The sequence below is a fragment of the Lepisma saccharinum genome, chromosome 5 (genome assembly GCF_977018435.1).
Source record: "Lepisma saccharinum chromosome 5, izLepSacc3.1, whole genome shotgun sequence".
NCBI lineage: Eukaryota > Metazoa > Arthropoda > Insecta > Zygentoma > Lepismatidae > Lepisma > Lepisma saccharinum.
In genome coordinates this window covers 86455384-86480460 of record NC_139233.1, presented here as the reverse complement: position 1 = coordinate 86480460, position 25077 = coordinate 86455384, and the positions used below count along the sequence as shown (strand labels likewise).

Below are 25077 nucleotides of genomic sequence, written 5' to 3'. Positions count from 1 at the left end.
TCCTGTCGGAACTTTCTTTAAACTGTGATTGATGGCTTGGACTCAATAAACAAGGTGACGAAATCCTTTTTGTGTTAAACAAACAATTTACAGTCCGCCATTTTGCTTTTCCCTGACAGCCAGTCAGATCGAAACCTCTTACCAAAAAAAATCTTGTTAAAACATTTTTAATGTGTTCTTTGGACAACTGTAGTTGTTTTGCCAGTGCGATGAAAATAAAATTAATTATGAAGTTTTGTTATCGGGAGTTTCATTTGAAAGTAGTGTTGCTCACGGGACGAGACGGGACAGGCTTTTAAAAATTCGAGACGAGACGAGATTGATCATGTGTCCCGAGACAAACGAATATTTTCGAGACGAGACAGCATTTCACAGCATTTCCACCAGACGAGACAGGCCAAAGTCTCGTCTCGTGGGCAACACTATTTGAAAGAGTTTGTAGTAAGTATGCAATTGCTAATCTTCTCTCCTGAAATTTTTGCCTGCGTATGGGACCACCATCGTGAGGAGATTGGGGAGCTACGAATGAGTAGCGTAACCAGATCATAGAAAACCTACAACAACGACTTGGGGTTCGTCGTGCTTACCACACGTCACCCCGTAACTGGTTGGATAATCTCCTACCTCAACAGGTGGGAGTGAGTTGCCCTGGCCCTCACGGGCCGTTGTGCCACGGGTTGCTAAGAGCTTCCTTTGAATATCCACATGAAGGATGTTTCATTTTTTACGCAAATGTAGCGAAGTAGCGAATAGTGCATTGGAGTAGCTTTCTGCTGAGGCCTGAATCCAAGGGGGCATGGAGGCCACGACCCTTCTCGATCTTTGAAATACTTTAATGTGAACCTACAAAAACCTACGAAAATAACGTTGATGATTTTTCCAATTTTGCTACAACTTAGATTTTGTCCTTGCACAAATTGATGGTTTGTTTCTGGAGAGAGACAGGCTCCAGAAGTTTGCAATATTTGGTGATTTTTGTTTTATAACCATTGATGCAAGACTGCCAGACGGCCCGATTTAGTGGGGACAATCCATTTCTTTTAATCCATGTCCCTGGATGTTTCGGCTCGGCCCGGGCTCTACTTGTTATAAAGGAAGACGCTTTCACCACTACAGACATTGCACTTGTTATGTAGGACATTCTGTAGAATACTGTGTACATTTATAAAATTGTTTTGATTTTTTTTTTTGTCGAAAACGGTTCTTTGACATTCGACAAACAAATAGAAGTTCCTTGATAACACGGTGAAAACAAGGATTTTGCTTCTTGGATTTCGTGCGGTGTTTGGGATAGGTGGGCACTTACTAGACACAGATACGACCCACACTTGCATACATCACCCACAGATTCTGAGAAATTAGTCATTTTGTTTTTGCTGGTCAGGAAATTACAACAAGGATAGAAATATTTTGTTTTATGTGTTGGCAACACTAGCATTTTTTCCACATGTGCCAAGTGCCAGAAGCGTTTCTATTGTACAGTTACTAGGATAAGCCTACATGGAATAGCAACGGCTTTTCCTATCCCTATGCTTTGGCAGGAACCAAGGGAACATGTTTCCGACTGCTACAGCTTGACCAAAGTAAGAATGCTCCTGTGACTCTGTAATCACATATGTCTAATTTGTAGCAGGCTATCGTTTATCGTGACCTACCATCCTCTCCGACATTCTGCAGAATTCCCCATACCCCAAAAGAACACAATTCTGTGAAAATAAAACTTATTTCGAATCCATATAAATTGAACCAGACAGTGCGCAAGATGTAGATAAACCACAGTAAGTCAATGTGAATTAAGTGATCTCATCTGGGACTTGGAGTTATGAAAATAGAAGGCAGAAATTTTGTCTTCTACGATGTAGGGATGGAAGGGAACGGCGTAAAGAACTCTATGAAAGGCGAGAAAGATCTTACACACCTTTCTCTTGTTTTGGTTGTTTTTCATGTTAAAATGATGCTGGTGATTTGATCGCAATATTGGGACATAAGTACAAGCCAGAAGACTGGTCTCATTTCACAGATGCATCCAATGCAATTGACATTGGAAACATTTAATTAGGTGCAGGTGATGTTTCATGTGACATGGGAAAGAGGACAAAATAGTAAATGGGTAAAAAGGTTACTCAGTTACTTAACACTTTACTTATTTACGATTACATAATTTTTAATTGTTTTTAGAACAGATATCATGCAAACCTGTCGCATTGGTTTGCTTAGTGTGTGTGGTTAGAGAAAATCAGTTAGTCATTGATAAAACTGCAATGCTTTTAAAAATTAAAACTTGTCTGAAAAAAGCAATTCTCCACAATGCTTTAAAGATATATATCCTTTTAATATGTGATATGAATTTTGAGGTGAAGAGAAGAAATTAAGTAGGTATGAAAGAATATGGTATATGTTTACTTTCTCATGATGCACATTTCAGATCTTCTGAAATACGTATCTAGTCTCAAACTACACTTCTAAACAGTGGAGGCGATTGGGTTACAAAAGTAGAAGGAAGGTTGGGGGGGGTAAAGACAGTTTACTTTCCCTTGGCAGATAAGGTTTAGCATAGAGCGGTTGCAAAAGTTGCAAAAATTGGGGGCTGCTGCCCCCTCAAGTCCCTCAAATCGCTGCCACTGATCTGAAATACGTGATTTACATCAAATTCTGTTATATATAAATTCTGTTTTTCTACATTATAAATTTGCAGGTAATAATCACAAGAGACTCATTAAAACATTATGCTTGAAAGACTTATATGGGTGAATTTCATGGTGAGAGTCGCATTTTAGAATTTAAGTATTCAGAAAAACCTTGGCTGAAACATCAAAACTCATTGCAGATTCGAACTCTGGAGGAAGAAAACCTCTCATACAGGAAACAGAAGAAAAGTTAAAATTTGGTGCACAGTGTAATTGAATGGTTTCTTCGTTTGTTTGTTTTTTTAAAAATTACCTTTTAACAGAAAAAGTCCTGCACCGTGACAGTGCGGTCTAAAAGGCATCGTGCTTTGGGCTACGCCTACGGGATGCGCGCTGGTTCGAGTCTCCTGGGGAAAGCGTAACAACTTTTCCCCAGAGATTTCGGCCTGTGTATGGGACCGGTGGCCACCCACCATCGTGAGGAAATTGGGGAGCTACGAAGGAGTAGCATAAACCGGTCATGAGAACTTGCAACAACGCCTGGGAGTTCGTCGTGCTGACTACACGTCACCCCGTAGCTGGTGGGATGATCTCCAACCCAGGGTCGGTGAGTGAGTGAGGTCGGCCGGCATTAAGTAGGTAGGCTGTTGCGCCACGGGTTGGAGTTACTTTTAACCAGTGTGCGAATTAACTTAGGGATGCCGGGGATTCCCCCCCCCCACAAAACATTTTATCCCCGGAAAAATAAAGTTATTTTTATTCCTGTCAGGGATGTTTTCATTCCCCTGACAGAAAACTGAATTGAAATCACATACAGTATACCATTTCTTAACTGTAACAAATACAACTGACAAATCATTCGTGTCCATTAATTGTCTGTACTGTGTACGCTTTTAGAAGGAACATGAGTCCAGTTTCGGAATGGTAAATTTTCGAAATTTCCCGATGAGGTATTAATCTCGAATTGTACACATGATTTCCTCTTCAAGTGATCTCTCTCTCTCTCTATCTTCTTCTCTCTCTACACGTCTGGAATAAAAACTGTTAGTTTCAATAAATTTTGGACATTTATAGTGCAGAAAATGCCAATAATTCAGCCTCTTTTGACTAAAATCCTTTGCAATTTCTCGTTTATTTAGGATTACGAAAAGTAGAGATCAGACGTCGATAACACAAACCCGGTCATTTTCAATTATTACTTTTCTATACAGTAGGCCTACCCTTCGGCATGTAAAAACATGGCTCAGCTTTACCATAAAGGACAGTAGATTAAGTAATATCTGTTTGATATCTGTGCTTTGTGAAATAGTACAAAAAGAGAAAAATAACTGTTCACCAACAAAATGATAGATGTGTATGGAAAGAAAGTAAGTTTCTATCTAGATAGCAGACTGAAGTTTCAACTTGTATACAGCGCCAAAGTATTTTTAATTCAATTTGAATTTTATCATTTGTAAAGAAATAATAATAATAACATAGCAATAATAATAATAATGTAATATAGCAATAATAAGAAGAAGATAAACAACAATAATACAAGTCTCCATCATATGAAATCTTGCTCTCCCCCCCCCCCCAGCCCACCTAAAACAATCCTGCAAGCGACCTTCGAGTGGGCAACCCCTCCCCTCCAAAGCAAAAACTTTATTCGCACAGTGCTTTCAAGAGGTTCTATTATTTTTTTTAAAATTCAATAAATAATGTACAATATTATTTACGAGATTCTGTCAATCGGAATTTATTTTACTGCAACTTTTCTTCTTTTCTACTTGTAATTGTCTTGAACATACACACCCACGGGTGAGACCAATGGCGGCGAGGGGGGCAATTGTCCCCCACTTTTTGTCACTTTTGCCTCCGCACTATGCTAAACCTTATCTACAAAGGGAAATATACTGTCTTTGCCCCCCTCCCGGTTTTTGAACCCAATCGCCGCCACTGGGTGTGACCGTACAACATCGACAACTTTCACAGTGTGTAGAAGACATGAAGGTGAAAACATTCAATGCTATAAGTAATTGAAATTGATATTTTTCCATTTTATATGCAATACAATTTAATGGCTTCTTGGTTGCCACTGGCATTTATTTTCATTGTCGGATAAGATTCTAAAATGGAAAATACATCTTGGAAACACCTGCCAGAGACACTGCCAGGGTGAAGTCACTTATCTTAACCGCTCCCTTCAGATAATTCATTCATAGGGTTCCCACTGACCTCATAATCCTAGATTACCTGGAGAAATCAGAAAACCAGGCTAGGAGTGATGTCATTGAAAACACAAGAAAACGCACAAAACATGAAAAAGTCAAAGAAATCAAATTATTTTTGCTTGCCAGGATTGGTAACAGAAAACACATTTAATTCTTTCTTCCCAGCAATCTTTCTTTGGGGATAACATTAAATATAGAAACGTCCATTTATTTTATTTTTCATTTATTTTCAGAAATGTTCAATGAACTTGATTTATTTGATTAACTTACAAAGATTAATATAAATCTTATTTATTTCCAAGTTAAATCATTATACAGTAGTCTGGAAAGTTATTTAACAATACCTGAAAAATATACGAACTTTGATGTTGCAAAATGGGAATGAACCCTCATCTGTCACAGCACACACATATGTTGTTTGTCCGTAGGCTATATGATTTGTTTGCATTTAAAAATATAATTCCTAAGTTTTGTAACAGATATTTACTATCAAATCATTCATGTAGTCTATCCGTATCGTACTAAAATGGTTTTTCTCTCTCTCTCTCTCTAAAAAAAAGTCAGTGTCAACTGCAAATATGTTCCACGTGGTTGCATACATGTATGTGTGAAAATGTCGTTCTTCAAGAATTCGTAGCATCGAAATGAGCGAAACGTTATGCATACAGATATTTACAGCATGACAGCACATACTGTGCTCCTCCAGATAACTTCTAGATCCGCCTTTGGACCTGATCCCCCCCCTGAAAAATCCTGGGTACGGGCCTGTTTCTGATCACTGTGTGTGTGTTTATATACATAGACATAAAGTTTGTATAAAGTCCACTTTATGCAGAGATATGCTAATCGAGACTGGACCTATAATTATAATTATCCAATAATAATAATAATTATTATTTGGTCCGAATCAGTACATGCAACGATTACCAGTGCACTATCATATTGACCCTACATATACACACACATGCACAAATCTCTCGCTCTCTCGCTCCCTCCCTCCCCCCCTCTCTCTCTCTCTCTCTCACACACACACACACACACACTTTAACTATTATATATATATATATATATATATATATATATATATATATATATATATAACTAACTAAACTAACTCTCTAGCCTTCTTAAACCCGAAGTTTCATGGCTGCAGCAACACAGGCCTTCCATCTGTCCCTATCTTGAGCAAGATCTATATACTCTTTTCCATCCCTACCGATTTCCTTTAGGTCCATCTCAACGTTGTCCCTCCATCTTCGTCTTGGCCTTCCTACAGGTCTCTTACCATCAGGTTTCCCAACAAGAATCCTGTAAACTCCTCTTTCCTCTCCCATTCGTGCCACATGGCCTGCCCACCTAAGTCTTCTTGATTTAATTATTCTAATAATATCTGGACATGAGTACAAATTATGTAGTTCTAAATTATGTAACCTTCTCCACTCACCTGTCTCCTCATCCCTTTTAGGTCCAAAGATTTTCCTAGGGATCTTATTTTCAAATACTCTCAATTTATGTTCCTCTTTCAATGTAAGGGACCAAGTTTCACATCCATATAATACTACAGGCAAAATTACTGTTTTGTATATTTTAACTTTTAGTTTCTTAGATATTAAACGAGAAGACAAAAGTTTATGAAGAGAGAAGTAACATGCATTTCCTGAATTAAGCCTACTTTTTATTTCCTCTTTAATATAATTTTCATTTGTTAATATTACTCCTAAGTATTTGAATTTGGAAATTGGTTCAAACGAGTTGTTATCAATAATTAGATTTTGATTATTACCTAACACTTGGTTTCGGCCTGTTTTCAGCACCACCATAGAAAAAAGTATAATTTTTAATGTTACAATTCCCTTCTCCTGGCCACCTAACTTCCTGGACAGCTACTACATCTAATTTATACTTCACTATCTCATTAACTGTACACTGAAATGCCCCAGGTCGGTAAAGGCTCAGAACATTCCAGGTGCCTAATTTAATATCCTTAGTCCTAACGTAGATCTTATCCTTAGTCCAGGGACCTCCCAAAGTAGTCCCCACCCGGAGATCCGAACGGGGGACTATTTTACCTTGGGAACATCCATGGCCTTATATTGCTGTTTCTTGACATGTCTTTTTACAGTGCAGAGTTGTCAGCTCTACGCCTAACCCCCAATATGAATGGAGGAACTACTATACAAGACAAACACAAACATATTAGACAGCACAATTACTACACAAGACGAACACAAACACATCAGAGTGTAGGAGGTGTATATATATATATATATACACACACACACACACACACACACATATGGAACGAGATTCAAGGGAGACTAAAAATCTAAAATCTCTCTCGGCCAAGGGACAATACACTGCACAAGGTAACATTCCACAAATACGGGAAGCACATGACGTCAGGAGACACTGCATTCTTCGTTACTACCGGGTTCAAACCCGTTCCGTCATCGGCTGGCAAATACAAAAGAGCTGAGCATGCAGCTAGGAGGTATTTGCCAGCACTGAAAAGAGGTAGGCACTGGAATTCGGCGGCTCAGAATTCAGAAGGACCTCCAGAAGAATACCAGCTACCAGGGGAAGACCTCCTACACTCCATCAGGTCTCAAGTCCGGCTCGGGATTCCGAGACGTAGCTTACGCCTAAGGCAACCGCTTAGTACATATGCGAGTTGACCAACTTCAGTACCACGGCTTGTAAGTTGTAGCCGCAGGTCAGACCGTCTCTCGGACGCCTTCTCAAAGGCCATCTCTCCGAGACCAGCTTGTACTTCGTCGCCTGCCACGGGCAAGAAGACCGTGGGCCGTCGAACGCAGGACTCCGTGCTCTGTCGCCTGACGTCTACATTCAACCACTTAGCCGAGAGGTAAGATGTACATCGTCGACATCCCTTGCAATCTTTCCACTCTCTGCCAGAAGCCTGTCAGTGAGATTGTATGGGGACCATAAACGTAACCTAGCTCTACCATCTGACCCCTAAAGCGTTCACAGTAACGATCTCCGTATTTATGCTCATCAAACCAGTGAACGCATCAATACACTAGTGTCCAAAATTAAAGCAACAAACAGAAATCCTTTCCTCGTGTGATATTTTTTTTATATAAATTTGTCAAGTTTAACTTGTTGCTATAGTGATTTTTTTGTTGATAAATATTGGCACATTAAGGTTAGTTTATTTTCTATATTAAACCAGTTGTCTATGACATAAAAATTACTATCACCTGATCGTATTATGTGGTCAAATGGACACACGGGAAAGAATTTCCGTTTGTTTCTTTAATTTTGGACATTAGTATATACGTATGTATATGTATGTATGTACAGGGTATGTATTGTGGTGTGTTAGGAAAGAAGCAGGAACAAGGAAGTGTAAGACTCAGCATGAGCTGGAATGCGGAATGGTGCTAATGTAAAATGAAATAGCATCCATTCAGGAGAAGGTCCTCACTCATCCCACGTAAATTATACCAACGTAGCACCTAAATGTGAATCTGTTTGTTGTTCCAATTACAGGTATTTAGAAATGTGCGAATAAATGAGTATTTTGTAATTGGACTACGTAAATTCGTAGGCGTTTGTTCGTTCCTTTTGCCAAGGATGAACGTCCACCTATTTCATCCCCTATGATTCGACATAATTACCTCTCGCAGCCCTTCCTTATTTCTAGGAAGACTACGGTATACGCACAAATATATATGTGTGTGTGCGTTTGTGTGGATGGAGAGATGAGTAAAAGGAAATATAAGTGACACATGGGAGAGGGACAGAGAAAACTAAATAAAGTTAGACAGATGAAGGAAGAAAGGAGAAAAAGATAGAAAAAGAAATAATCAAACAGAGAGAAAGTAAGTACGAATAGATAAGAAAAATAAAGAAAGGTAGACATACAAATAAAAAGGAGAAAGAAGAATGAGTGGAAACTTTTTCTTGCAGGAGGAGGGTAAACAACCCCCTTGACCCTCTGTATGGGCGCCAATATCTCCGACTGTCTGATAAATGTTCCTCTGATTCTTCTTAATTGGGTATTTTGCTTGTTACAATCTAATCTATTTTGTTTCAGCAACAAAACAACACAATCATGAACCTATGGGGGTTTTAACCCTTATAAATATGTCCTGATAGTAACACGAGAGTGCCACGTACAGGAACAAACAAGGTACTTGTCAAATATAATAACTTGCATATTTTCAATAATTTACAGTGTATGCTGTTTCATAAAAAAATGTATATCTTCAAGATCGCTTCAAACTTTTAAAGTAGCCTACAGGTATTGTTTAAATTCCATAATATATATCCTTAAACTTGAAACGAATGGAAATGTCTTGTAATAGGTTTCGCGCTTCTTTTGCAGAGAATTCTGAACAACGGAAGACAGTGTATCAACTCAGCTCAACTTACATGGCCCTCAAATCCAGATGATGTTTGCAGGTAAGCTATGGTAAAAGTAAAGTTCTCCCCTGTGCTTAGCACCATGTCCATTCATCAAAACTATATATATATATATATATGTTGTTTTTTTTGTTGTTGTTTTTTTTACAGTTACTCCAAACTGTAATTGAAGACTTGGGTGAAAGTACATTTTTAGACAATTGCATTTGAAAAGTTAAAATTTGCACCGAATATATTCCATGCACAATTAAATAAATTGTACAACTTCTCTTTAGAATCCTTAATATCCAATCATGTATGCTAGGCTGCATGAGGAATTTGAATTTTAGATCTTGATAACCAGGCTCATATGTAGAAATTGTTTTGTGGCGGGTCTTTGCACAATAACAAAACGTTTCACATAATAATAATAATCACAATAGCCGGCCCCCGTGGTGGAGTAGTTATCACATCGCGCTACGACCCAGGGGTCCCGGGTTTGAATCCTGGCCTGAGCATGGATGTTTGTGAGTGTCCATTCATCAATTTCATCATATCGTCACTCATCCCCATCTTCGCAAATTAGCCAAAAGTGGCACAAAAAGCGAAGTAAAATAAAGCAAATCATAATAATAATAAATGAAAATAAACATTTTATTAATTATCAGTAATAGTAATAATAACTCTTATTATAATTACACATGGCGTAAAATAGATTAATATACATTCACTATCTAGCTTATGTCTAGTTCAGAGCAGAAAAAATTGTATAAAAGAGCTATATTTCGAAGCAAAATGTAAATATAAATAGAAAACAAAATTTGTAAGAAAACGAAGACGCTGTTATTTCTATTGATGAAAAATAGCCATGCTAATAATAATAATATCAATGTTATTATACATAATTTTTCTTGGGCCCGCTTTCAATGCAAAACTGATTCATCCCAAACAATTCCAGCTTCGTGTAGCTTGTAAGTAATAAATAAACTTCAAGTTCTTGTCATTTCTTTCGGAGGAGGGAGGAAGATCAAGACTCCATGAACAACCTTCTAATTATGTATTGGTAATACACTGTTATTCCATAAAATAGAGCACAGAGATGGTGTGTAATTGAAATTTATCATTTTAGTAAATAGATTTGTGGTAAGTTCACACAACCGTGTAGCTATTCTTTTATTGATACTGCAATTTATAACTGAAATGAATATGCACAAAAGATTTTAAACTGAAAGTTTTGCAATTCTGTATTATGATGCATAACTATGTTTTGATCTACAAAAAATGTAAATACAAAGTGAAATGCAAAATGCACATCTTTCCCACCAAACTTCATTCAAACAATACCTGGAAGAAGAACGTAATTTTCTGTCATTTTAACACTATTTTCATTCAGACGACCAAACGGATGATACATAATTACTAAATAAACTCTTGTCTAATATTTGCATGGCTTCTTGCACTTACGAACGACTTACGTAATGAAACATTTTGGCAGATATATTTTTACTACATACTTTACCAGTATTTCTCCGTGTTTCTTTTCCACATTTCGCAAACACATTTACGCTTTACCTCTTTCGTTCTGTTCACGCCAGAGGTCCCGGGTGCGATCGCGGCCTGAGCGTGGGTCTTCTTTCTGGGTGTCCCTTCATCAATTTCATCATATCAACACTCATCCTCGTCGTCGCAATCATCCAAAAGTGACGTAAAATAACATAATTCAATCAATCGTTTTGTTTACAATCCTCTTTTAACCTCTTTTGTTTCTTTCACAATCCTCTTTTGATTTCTTTCATTTTGTTCACAAGACTCTTTTCAGCCCTTTCGTTTCTTTCACAATCACTATCAGTATTATTTCCATCCTCGAATGGCTTATTAGAACTTTCGCTTGTAATATCTTCGAAATCCTATGAGTTCCATGGATTCCATATCTGCAGCGTGTTCTAGAAAGGGACCTTAACATATGGTCAGGTTTTCCGATAGAGGTCCGTCTGAATTCCTGAACACAGGAAATGTCCAATGTATCCACTCCAATTTGATACTGACTTACATTTTTTCAAATAGAAAAGGCAGCCTATAACCATTACTTTTAGTGAGCAGAGATCCTGTATCAAATTACTTTCAACTCCATAAATATTTTACAAACGTTACCCTCGCCTCAAATTTCATTCTGTGTAAATATACTTGGCGGAACATCAATATATTCTAATGATTTATTTCCAGAACTTCTACAGATGCTGCAAAGTGCACCAAGATCTTCTTGCCTATCCTGCACCTGTGCAATAAAATCACGAAGGAAGAAGTGGAAGTTATGAAGCAACTGCTCGACCGGGCGGTTCAATACGTTTGCATTGTGGATGGAGTGAGAGGTGAACAAGATTCAGAGAGCGTACAGCAAAAAGAAGGTGTCTAAAATTACATGGCACATGTGCCGGTATTCTTTCACATAATTTCTTTCAATTTCTGGATTCAATATTTCCACTCTGGTTGAGCCACGTTTATTTTCGGAGCACCTATCTCCTATCTATCTAGTCTGAGAGGCCGAGTCTAGAATCTTTTGTTGCAGAGAGTGTCCCGCCTACTCGTTACGTTACTAAGCAGAAGGCGAGTAAATGCACCGAACTGCGTATCCTAATACATAGCAAGACACAGTAAAGCCGGCTTTAGACGAAAGCATTTCCTTTAAAATCTTTGCTAGCATAAATGCTACGTAAATGCTTCCAAAAATATGATAGAAGATAGCACTTTTACACGAAAGCATTTCATGGAACATTTCGGTTAGCTGTTGAGATTACATTGTATGATACATACAGCACGAAAAGTACATTGAGTTACACCATATATGGCGAGTGCAGGGTGTTTACAATTGAAAAAATTAAAATATTCTTCCATACGTGTACAGCAAATGTTGTAAAGTATATATTTAATCAGCGCCATGCTTCTCTACCTAAAACCATTTCATACGAAGAGTAATTCTTCTCGGTTGAATAATTATCGTGTTTTGAAAATATGAAGTGATACTATGTTTACATCTCACGCGGCCGCCATTACACCTGCACACGTGACCTAGAGGTCGCTTCTGATTGGTTATGCTACGAAAAATGCAACGGAAATAGGACGGATCCTATCCTTGAGAAATGCCATGAAATATGCCATGGCATCTGAAATGCCATAAGATTTTTCGCTTTACATGGTAGCATTTTGGTCATGGCGCAAATGTTAGGAAAAATGCTAAGGAAAATGCTTTCGTCACAGACCAGCTCCGACATTTTATGTGCATCCTACGATATTTTCTTCTCATACTATGGTTTGTGATATTTACATCATACAAACTTTAAAATTAGGAAACAAAAATTCTTAGTTTGCAGTTATGATTTTAAAAAAATAAGCATATTTAAGAATATTTCAGATTTGTCTTAGTGTCTGAAAACCATCTTTAAAAAAATACTGTACTTTGGGAAACAGAAAATTCCAGCAGTGTGTTACCAGAATAAAAACAAGTAAAAGAAGAAGAAAGAGTTTAAGGATAACAATTAAAATAAATATTACAGTCTGCAGTATGTTCTTTTCTCAGTAGAAACATTAAAATTATTCAACACTGCTTGAGAAAAATAACATCGTTATAAACTATGCATTACACATTATTCTGAGTAAAATTTACATTTTTTATATATAAAATTCGACTCGTACAAATAATTAGAATTTAACTTTTCCTTTTCTTGCTTTCAATGTAGGAAAATTGCCAATTATCCTATCAAATAGATGCAATTGATTTTTCAATTGACAATATTAAGAGATATTTAACCTCTTCCGACGTATGGACGAGAAAAATAGTTTTGAATGGCGCCCATTAGCCTACCCTTTCTACGAGCCTGTCATATGTAAACTACAAGAGATATCGTGAAAAGTTTCCAAACGATAAAAGTTCCCCTCATACCACACTAATGCGTATACTCTGTCCAAGGCATCAGTGGAGCAAGCGAACGAAATCAAGTCTCTGCGCAAGAAGTGACTCGAGAGGGTTCGACCAATGAACTCGTGAGAGGGAAAAAAGGTGGGACATAAAGGGCTCAACACGACAGCCATTTGCCCGCTTCGTTCCCCCAATTCCCTTTTTCCTCTTTCTACCGTTGTGCGCGTCCTTGTTCCAGAGATTCTTGGCACAGGGTATAGTACGTTTGTTCTGACATGTTACTTCGAAGATCGAGTACAGGAGCTAGTGCTGAAATAGGAGACAATGCGGTTGTGAAAACAAGGAACGAGATTGATGCAAAATGGATGGGAAACTTTTACTTCATATTTCAAGTTAATGCCTTCACAAAAACACAGCCATGTTTTGCAATGAGTGTTAGTCAGTGTGTCATCTCGTATGAGGTTTCTTCTTTTCGATTCTGCAAAATTTTCCGTCGTAATTTCTAACTGAATTGGTTGAAGTAAAGAATGTCCTTGGGCTTGATTTAGATTGCCCTGAGCATGACTTACAATCGATTAGTTCAATAAATATCGTACTGCCATCTTTTGGTAACTCGAATAAATACGATAGTACAACAGATTGAACTGTTGGTTCCAGGATTCGGCCAGGGGAGTTTGGGGAATATATAATCTAGGGCTTGACGTAACTGCACCTGGTCTTGCTGACTCGTTGCACTTACCACTAATGAGTGGCGGCGATTAGGGGGGCGAGGGGGGACTTGCCCCCCAGTTTTGGCACCATGCCACCCTAGTTTTGGAACCCAATCACCGCCACTGCTTCTGCATCGTCAACATGAGGGAAACATATTATAGATATAAAATATTTAATTAACAAAATATACTAACTTTCATATTTACACCAAAATGATACAATTTAAACACACGTGTAAACAGAGACTTGCTTCTCTCTTCAGTTCTTTCATACTTTGCTTAATCCAACTGGCACTTCTTGCCACACACGACTGGACACTATATAGTACCGCACTGCCCGGTGTTCGAACTGTATTATCACACGTTTTACTGTATCGAGTTCTTTCACACACTGTACTGTTATTTCACACAGTCTCGGGGGGCCTCCCCGGGACCTCCCCGATGGAGCAGTGGTAGCGTCTTCGCCTTGTAATCAAGGGGTCCCGGGTTCGATACCCGGTGGAGGCTCAAATGGTTCGGATCCCACTTTAAACTGTAGGTCCAGTCCCGATTAGCCTTACTATGCATAAAAGACTTAAAGCAACAAATCAAATAATTTTTAAAAATCACACAGTCTCGAGGTGTAAGGGGTGATCTTGCACGTAGTACACCCAACTGTTAACCTCACTTCCACATAGCACACCCTGGACTGCATTTTGCAGACAAACGAGGCTCTGGCGACTTGCCCTATGGCCAGTATAGTTCTGTGTGTTGTCCTGTGTTTTTGTCCTTATGTGTGCTAAGTGCAACTTTACAGCCTCAGCTTTTAACCTAAGTCAGAATATTTTAAGATTTTAGTTATGCAACGTTAGAGTTGTTATTTGTAAGTGTAAGGGGCTGGACCCCGTATAATGTGACGGGTGCAAAATAGCCTAACTGCTGACGCACCCAAAATTTAAAATCAAATTGAAATTAAAAAATTCTCACAGTCTCTTACTTAAGGTCTTGGCACACACCATGGGCACACCGAATGGGGAGGGGTTATGGGAGACAGAACAACCCCCCCTTGTGCCAACATGTTATTCAGAAAATTATTTTTTCCCACAATTTTATAATGGAAAATTTTTCATCCTTGTGTAATTTTATAAGAACAAGATAACTGTTTGATAGCGACAGATCAGCATTTATCACTCGTTGCACCCTTTTCTAAGACTTTCAACTTATCTCGTACCAAAGTTGTAGCTTGAAAAGAAGAACCACTATTTGTCATATTTTTCATTTTGGTTGAACCCCTCCCATAGAAAATTCCTGCGTGCGCACGTGGCACACTCTCTTCTTAGAGTCTCGTCGCACATTACACTCTACAAGTTCTTGGCGCGGTGCGGAAATTTTGCGCCGGTGGAATTTGCGCCGCGTAGAATTTGCGCCGGGATGGATTTTGCGTTAAGTGTTGCCAACCCCACTTACACTGCTTTACGTGTTCTACTCATTTTTTTCTAGGAATAGAATAGAATAGGGTAAGCCAATAGAAAAATACCTGTCACTTTTCCATGCGAATAGAATAGACCTACACCTTTCACTTTTCCTACGAATAGAAATACGAACAGGGCAATATATATAAAGACCAGACTTGTAAGTACTTCAATACTTGTATCGTGTGAGAAATGGAGTTCGAAGTAATGGAAACTTGTACCAAAGGGGAAGCCACTGCTCATTCGCCAGGGGCATCAATTTCGCCTCAAGAGGAGAAACAAGAGATCAGTGCTATGGGTAAGTTTCTTTAAAAATTGTAATAATAATCTCTTTCTTGTTTTGTTGTAATTAATAGAAACCGCACACCTAACCATTTTTAATGTTATTTCAGGCCCGCCTGAACGGGACAATATCAACAAATGGAGAAACAATTATTTCGCAGAAGGACCATACCTGTGTACCAAATATAGCAGCAGCTGAAGAGAGGAAGGCACTGACTGTTTGTAGGAAGAGAGTACGGGAAGATGTAGGTGTACCTGTTCAGGAAGTGTTCTCGCAAGAGATGAAATCTGTACAGGATAACAGTTACGAAATGGTTACTGAACTTCCCCTGTATTCGTCGGTAAAGTCGGGCTTGAAGAAGCTACGGAAAGCCTCTCTGGGTGTCAGGCAAGAACCCGAGAAGGCAGAGGACATTCCTCTGTGAATTGCCACAACCAACGCCACAGAACTAACAACAGTGTTGAGGGATGGCATCGAAAGTTAAATTCGTCCATTGGTAGGAGACAGTCTAACTTCCTTCTTTTCCTCGGTACGTTGAAAGAAGATGCATGTCATCAGACGACTGTACTGAACATTGAGTTAGGAGGAGTTCGTAGAAAGCGACGAAAGTGTGCCGTCAATTTGCATCAAAGGATAAGGAACATTCTACAGGGTTATGAAAAATCAGGGGACTTAAGGAGATGTCTTCGAAGCTTGGGGTATGTTCAAAGACTTGGATAATGTTTGTCATGTGTTTCATAATGCACTTTCTGTATAATGTAGAATGTAATGTACTTTTTGTAATTGTAGAATTACCAATGATCAATGTTGTGTAACGAAATTATGTTAACAATTATGATTTATAATGTATGTAACTTGGAAATATAAGCAACAAGTATGATTCCGCATTGGTATGTGTTTATTTATTAGCTATTATTTATTTGGGGTTTTGATTTCAGGTTGGCAACAATGCGTCTTCGGCGCAATGGCTTTGTGTGCCTTCTGGCCTATTCTCCAAAACTGTGAGTTTTAGTTAATCACGTGTCCCCTTGGCCCAATGAAATTGTCCGGCATTGCTTTCACAAAAACGTGTACATTCCCTGGTTCCTACAGCCTCAACATGTAGTATGTTACAGACATTACAGAAGGTTGTTTCACGTTGATGGTAACGATTTCGATCACCAGGGAGCAGCACATAGGCACAGCACAGAGCAGCCAGAGCCAGTAGGACGAAAGTACTGTGTGTTGACTTTCAAAAACGATGATTGGTGTGTGAGTGAGAGTTTCTATGGCACCAAAAATTCCAGTCTTTTGGGAGGGGTGCATCTGTGTCCTTTCCGACGTTGGTTATAGTTATAGCCAGATAATTAAACAGTGCCACATGAAAGCATTCCATGTGTCAAAGAAGGGCATCAATGCAGTATTGAATCGCCATAAAGCTTGCACTGTACCTGTTGCTGGAACCAGTCAAAGTGGGCCTCGGACATATCATAAGCCCAAGCGTTCCTCCGATGTTGTGCGGAAAGTGAGATCCTTGGTGCGATGTGAAAACCCTGCAACGCAAAGAGTGATTGCACAGGTAGTGCAATGTTTACCTGTAACTGTGAATCGCATCATAGCCCAAGATTTATAACTTGTGCGGAAGCGCAATGCTCAAGTTCATAAGTTGCGTGGCTCACATGTCCAAGAGAGGAAGGCCAACAGTCGGAAGCTCTATAACGCCATCTGGCAGGGGACCACTGGAAGTATATGGTGTCCCTGGATGAAGCATGGGTGTATCTGTCTGGATGTGGGAAAAAGGGGCCATCTACTACCGTCCACGTGATGCAAGAGGTCGATCTGAGTGGGTACGTGAATGTGCTGAACGTTTTTCACTCCGGTTTATGGTTGTTAGTGGTTACTGCCATAACAGCAAACTTCCACTGCGCAGAGTGGAAAAAAGGCTAAAATAAATGCAGCCTATTACCAGACGAATATTTTGGAGCCACTTTACAGACATGATATTCCTTCTCTCTATGGCAGCGACACATCTCGTGTTGTCATCTACCAGGACAAGGCTTCCAGTCATACGGCAAAGTCCACGCAGGCATACATGGATCGGATGGCACGTGAAACGGGCATTCATGCAATCCCCTTTACAGACATCCCTGTGAAATCCCCCGATGCCTCTTCCATGGATTTTGGTTGGTTTCCGTTGTTGAAACGAGCCTTGGGAAGCAGACGGCCCCACAGAATTGATGGTCTTTGGAAAGCTTGTCAGGAGGAATATGATCGTTTGGACCAACGTGTTCTTCAACACAGTCTCCTCCAATGGAAACTCCGCTGGAGGGCCATTGCTGCAAGACAGGGGTATCACGTGGAGCAACACCGCTCCTGATGTCACGGTTTTTCTTAAGGTGAGGTGGGTTCTAACTTTGTTACCATGGACGTGAAACGACCTTCTGTAGTTCAACTGCCGATTGATCGTGTCCAGTCGAAGGGACACAGGAACCATACATTCCATCGTCCTGATCTCTGGCTAGGGGTTGGAGGGAAGAAACAGAGTTCACATTACCCCATGACCGCCAATTGACTGACAACAATGTGAGACTTATGATATGTTGCTGTTCATTCAATTCCGTAAGAATGCTTTAGTTCTCTTCATCGTGAAACACGATATTTCCACAGAAGAGTTTTCAGTAATGTTATATATATATATATATATATATATATACACACACAATGTTCTCTTGTCTGTATCATACAACAGAAAATCTCTTATTTCAGTATATCATGGAATAATAACAAATTTTATCCACAAACATCACATCTCAAATACATAGTAGAAGATGCGTTTACAAGACAATGCATTTCTAAATCAACAAATTCAATCTTCAGAGTGTGTGTGTGTGTGTGTGTGTGTGAGGAGGTACTGGACCAAATATGGGCTAGTACAAGTATACGGTCTAGTTAGTGCTACAGCCTAGTGAGAATAATGTAAAACCGTGTCACTGAAACAAAGGAAGTGAAACTGTACAGTTCGATTCTTCTAGAAGCTGTGTTACATAACGTGTCATTTTGCTTCTTGCATCAGATTATAAAGTTTTGCAGGTATGTATAGTTTATTTTCTGTAATAAAAATCTGTTGAACCTATAACTTTATAATACTAGGCAGTATGCATCACATTACAGATAGTGCGTTCTCGTTTTAGCACAGATTTTTTAATACCAACCGTCAAAGTTTTTCTATGGCTTTGGTTCAAATATGGACAACCATATTTTGAGAACATTGTTTAAAAACCTGAAGAATAAAATACTAATTTATGGTCTTATATGTTTTAGGATGTTCAGGAGTACTCCAACAAATGTCTCAAAGAATGAAAGAAATTGCTAGAGAGAAGAGGATGTGGGGAATGCTGTTATGGGAGCTCTGATAGCAGTCAAGACCTTCAATTGTTTGTCGCACAACTCTTCGAACTTGAAGCAAAGAAGTTGACCTTTGTTTAGCTGAAGCAGCTGTTACTAAATAAAGAAGGCCAATTGTAGGTGAAAATTTGGAATCAGAAATGCATCATACATGCTGATTATTTAGCAAAATTTATGTAAGTGTAATACGGTTGATTTGCCACAAATGGCGTTTCAGTTAGCTGTTCAGATTAATCGAATCCAATCGAAAGGAATTGGCAGATATTAGATTGATATATTTTTCTAAATCGTGATCTTTTATATCTTCGCAAACCATGTGAAATATCTTTAGCATTAGGATTCAACAAGAAAAACTTACAAAAGCAATATACGGCACACAAATTTCAGAGCTACAACGTCGACACGACTGCACTTTCTGTTATGCAAGCAAAAAAGGCCGTCATGTAATCGCTAGAATAGGCAAGAGACTGGTTGCAACTTTAAGTTCTGCACAAACAGGGTCTGCAATAACAGTTGATTGTCTGCATGAATGCCCCTGGATTTTTTTGTCCCTACTTTTGTCATATTTTAATCGTACGAACAGCCTTCCCGATTTGATCGGCAGAGCGCACCAAGTCGGTCCGAAGGAAGAGTAAGTAACCTATTTTATTTATTTCACAATCATGTGGGAAACATTGATATCTTTTAGATGGCTATGGAAAATAATGTTACAGTGAGTAAGACAGTGATTTAAACATTCCAAAATACCTGTTGGAACTGTTTGAAATAGCATGCCTGAAAGTACAGAATGGAGAGATTCCAGTGAACGGATTCAGGAAAACAGAAATATTTCCATTGAAAATGACATTTTATCATCTGCGGATTCCATACTGGTAGATTAAGGTCGAGAAAACATGCAACACAGCACCCCAAATTCGCACTCGCTCACATCTACTGCCTCACAACCAGTTCATACTTGCTCAGCAGCTACTCGGCACTCTCTGCCTGCAACATCAAAACAAGTGAATTATTTTGAGATTGCTCCACTTCCAACATTCTAGAAGAGAGTTACGAATCGGGGTTGCAGAGTTGCAGGTTCCCGTGTTGTAAAGAAATGCTATATTGTTGACTTATATGTAAAAATTAGAAGGTCTACTTTGAAAACGAAATATTACGGAGACAGGATGTTCTCAACGGTTTGGAATGCAGACCTTACAAATTCCATTACTTGTACCAGACTGACAGCAGGATCTGAACGACAGGTATTGGAAAATATATATCTAAGCAACCGAACCGATCTGAGAAGAGAGAGTTTTGGATTGGATTCGAGTGAGACAATATCGCAGAAGGAAGAGCTAAGGACGGAGGCGTCACTCCGATCTCATTTACATAACCTCTAGCTAGCCCCTTTTTCTTTACCATGTACTTAGATCCCGATAAAGAATTTAACAAATAAGGGAAGGAGTAAACAATATAAATCTTTGCAAAAACTATTTTGCGGACATGTGGTCGAAGAAGAGATTGCCATTCAAAGATAGTGAATATAACAAAGCTGGAAGCTCCTCATAAAACACTCACAAACACTCGATTACTCCAAGAGTTGAAACTGGAGTCGAAGTGTCAACCAGTGGATCAGCCTCAACTACCTTCTAAACAGAATCGGTTGTTACCGGAACCGGAAACTGATTTGGAACCTTTGACGTATCTTGTGAATGATAGAGGGAGCGACTTTGAAATACCTCCAGATGACAATGATGCGAGTTGATTGTTTGCAATGGACTGTTCTCTCAATATCAACGGGAGAAATTTAGGTATAATTGCATTTTATTTAACGTGTTGGACAAATAAGATCGCGTGGGTGCAAAATGGAGTGTACATCCACGTATGCGACTTTTGTAAATAGCCAATCAATCATCAACTTAGTAGACATCTCGCAGGCTACTATATTCCACTTTATAATAGTAATGTTTACACATACAATTTTTTTAGCAGAAATGAAGGATTTAAAAAAAATCATAAACCAATTTGTAGTGAAATGTCTTATTAATCATTTATCTCAATACATACATGATTTTCTCTCTACATTGTTCTTCTTTTCTACCTGGTATTTGTTTAATTTTAATAATTGTTTTAGACACCCCATATGAAGATCTCATTATCAAAATTCAAGAGTTTGCGGCATGTTCTTCATATTCATATATTGCAGCGATAAAATATTTTTTTAAAAATTACTTTTAAGCGAATAACATTATAAAGGCATCTGATACGTTAAATCTTAAAATTTTTGTAGGTCCTAAAATTTGGTCCACTTCCTCAACGTATGCACGCATACACAAACACACCATCACACACACACACACCCATCAAGCAATTTAAAGAAACTTCCTAATGAACACAAACCATTACATCTGTTTCTTATCAAAATACCCAGTACAACTATGGACTGTTCTTGAGTCTAAGAAATTTCATTTTTTGTTCATCAAACTTAACTCAAACTATACTTACGAAAGGGTTCATTTATTATAGTACTAAATTAAGTCTCAACTGGAATATTGTTTCAAAGGGGCCGTGTCTGATTGTTAGCATGAGCAGCATAGACCCATGATGACGTAGTGACCTGCAATCCTCTACTCAACTAACAAACAAACCCGCCTCCACCATGGCGCAGTGATAGCGTCATTGCCTTGTAATCAAGGGGTCCCGGGTTCGATACCCGGTGGAGGCACAAGTGGTTCGGATCCCACTTTAAACTGTAGGCCCAGTCCCGATTAGCCTTACTGTGCATAAAGTGGACTTAAAACAGCAACTCAAACCAAACCAAACAAACAAACCAATTTAACAAAAACAAATTAAGAATCCAAGTAAGTAAAATAATGGAATGAAGGTATGCTCCTATAGTATCTCCCGTCATTCACAAATTTCTCAACTTTCACACATCAATTTTTACTATATTCTCGGTTTTTTTCATTTCGGACAAACACAAACATCCATGTCCTAGCCGGGATTCGAACACGTAGCGCGCTGCGCTGACTACTCCGCCACGAAGGCCGACTCTATTATGTGCCTCCACCGGGTATCGAGCCCAGGACCCCTTGATTACAAGGTGACGACGCTACCACTGCGCCATCTCAAATCGTGTGTTCAAATTTCCCATCGCTTGACGTGACGGCGGTTGAACATCAAGAAAACTCTGCTCGAAGTCTGCTATCACCAACGATGTGTTTTCTTTGTTTCCATCAACATTGTAGCACAAAAAACACGTTGGTTAATTTGCGATTCATTGCAAGAAACACGAGCGGTTATTATAGACGACACAATAAACAGTGACGGGTCTGCCTTGTTTCACAACAATCTTGCTACCTTGCGTTCTGACGTCAGACGAGGAATGCCTACGAGGTTAGGTTAGGCCTGTTAGGTTAGGTTCCATTAGCATAGAGTCACTCGGGGAAATATGTCCAACTTTTTTTGGCGGTTTATAGCCTGGCTAAATGAAGGAGAAGGATGTCAAATGAATGCTACATGTTTTAGTATTGTTACCTATAAGTTTTTTTTACTGTAAGTCTTATAGCAAAAGAACCATAGAAAAATAAACAGGTGAACGTCAATTTGGGCAAATCACCCCGTGTTCAGGATAAAATGCTCACCCATTAGGGGTAAAATGCCCAATACAAGAAACAATTGTTGTAATACTTGTCATGACATATTTAAAGGAAAATAATACACAGCATTAACTGGAAGATTATTAACGTTTGTTTCGTAAACAGAACATCATTTGTACAGACAATCATAGCGTTTCTAACAATATTTATTTTGAATTTACCATAGCCTTTTTTACTGTTTACATTTGTGAGAAATTGCATTGCCCTTTGGACACATGGACGTGAATTTGGTACATATTTCAAGCATCCACATACTACAACGAATACACTGGATCCAGTCACATTGTGGTCCTTTCATCTCATAATAATGCCCATGGGCATATTGTACTTAATTTTTGTGGGCATATCACCCCACAGCTACAAGCAGAAAATTGAATCACTGGGTTGGCAACTCTGATCACCATGCGGAAGTTTCACTCTGCAGATATGTTTGCCTGACTCTTGATCTTTACACCAAATATAATTCAGTTTCTTTCTCTCTTGGGAATATTATTCCACACTGTTAAATACAGCAACGTCCAAAAAATTATTACCTCAACAATTGTCTTCTGACCTCATGAAATTAACCCTGAATCTTCTCACAAGATCCAAACCTGCTGCCTCGTCTCACCACGGAGGGCGCTTTCAAAGAAGAGTCGGAGAGTTGCCATAACATTAAAGTTGCGCGAGATACGAGGGGATGTGCATTTAACCCCGATGGGCATATTCCCCCGAGTGACTCTAAATACAATGAAAAATATTATTTATACTAAGAGAACTAAACATAGCTATCCTGACCTAACAACGTAGGCATTTAGCCTAAAATTAAAAAAGCTTTCTCCAGTGACGTCAGAACACAAGGTTGCTCAAGTGTTGTGCGATAAGTGAGACCCAACAGTGACAATCCAACATCGGAAAACAAATGAACACGGAAAACGGACAAGTTGCCAAGTCCCATCACTTACATACGGGTACTTCATTGTATAAGTTATGACGTCTATGTGAGTTTATTCATGAACATTGAACAAGTATGAAAACTGGGAACAAATTTATGGGGGAAAATGACTTTTACCCTGTATAATCAATAAAGGAAACAGTGATTCAATAATAAAATGGTTTCTTGAATTTTAGCGATAAAAGAAAATGTGTGCCTGTGAACCTCCTTTCCAAGGGTGCCCGCAGAGTGGGGTCGGGGGGGGGGGCACTTGTCCCCCTATCATATTTGGAAGACTTCATATAATTCAAATTTCAAAACTGTAGCGTGAAAACATGGACGAGGGGTGCCGTGAAAGACAGCAGATTAAGTGACAATGCAAATTATCCTGGTGTTTGGGATGCTTTTTGACAATTCTCTTAACTGGGGGGGGGGGAAGCATCACCGCACATTTCCCCCACTCTAAGCACTGCTGCCCCCCTGAGGAAAATCCTGCGGGCGGCCTTGCCCCTTCCCCCAGGTAAGTAAGTTTCTTGTACAACCGTACAATAGTAGGGTAAATGTCCATTACTATTTTCATTCAATCTGTTTCCCAGAGTGCAGTGATCATGAATTGAAAAAAAAAAACACTAATCAACAGAATTCCATCACTTGAAACAACACAAGATGTAGAATAAATATAGTGCTGTACGTACAATTTGCCTACTATTGTATTTGCCGTTGGTTGTACGGCACGGGTAAGCTACTGCTTCAATAGGCCTGTAAGGAACAGTCTTTTAAAAACACACAATTAATGTATTGCAGACCCTGTTTTGGACCAGGGAGCTTTAGACTGCCTTGAGAACGCAACTGCAGAGAAGAGCTACATGGACTGCCTCTCGAGTAGCGTCGGAAGTAGCGGCACTCAATGCGCGTAAGTAGAGTCTTGCTCTACACAACGTCTTGGCAATCTCTGCACCAAGGCCGCGCATAACGGTAGAAAAGGGGAACGAGCAGTACATCGGTAGCTGCAGTCCCATTGCCACTTCCATAACTCTCTTCTCCTCTCGCGTGCTCATTGGTCGAGCCTTATCGAGTCACCACTTGGGCAGAGACTTGATTTCGTTCGCTCACTCCAGAGATTACCGGGACAAAGTGTAGGTTTATGCGAGGCCTGAGGAAAATGTTCGTGGTACCTATACTCTGTCCCGAAAATCTCTGGAGTGAGCGAACGAAAAAAAGTATCTGCGCAAGTGGTGACTCGAGAGGGCTTTGCATAAGAACGCGTGGGAGGAAAGTGCCTGCAGCTATCAGCCGTTTCCAGCAGCTAGCACTGCTTTTTCCGCCAACTCGCTTTCTCCCGTACTCTACCGTTATGCGCGGCCTTACTCCACAGATTTCAGAGACAGAGTATATAAGGGAAATAGATTCAAGGCAAAACTTACATATCGAAAATGTAAATTGTTGAGACCAAAGTGGATCGATTTAAATCAGGTTGATTTAAATCGAGACGCTCCCGACAATGGCGAGAAATCTAATAATTCCGCCAGCCATGAAAATATATGTGTGTGTACAATATAGGGTGACCATGAATGTAC

At 39.2% G+C, this 25077-nt stretch overlaps 1 protein-coding gene across 2 annotated transcripts in view; it reads left to right on the top strand.

The window, feature by feature from the left end:
- Nucleotides 1–25077, top strand: part of LOC145988423 (uncharacterized) — a 90088-nt gene that overhangs the window by 61964 nt on the left and 3047 nt on the right. Inside the window, exons 3-5 of one of the 2 annotated variants that reach the window (XM_083123313.1) lie at nt 9192–9268; nt 11432–11577; nt 24305–24413. In XM_083123313.1, the coding sequence (XP_082979439.1) occupies nt 9192–9268; nt 11432–11577; nt 24305–24413 (332 nt within the window). Of the gene's footprint in view, nt 1–9191; nt 9269–11431; nt 11614–24304; nt 24414–25077 lie in introns of both variants that reach the window. The other variant, XM_083123312.1, reaches the window with a different exon arrangement.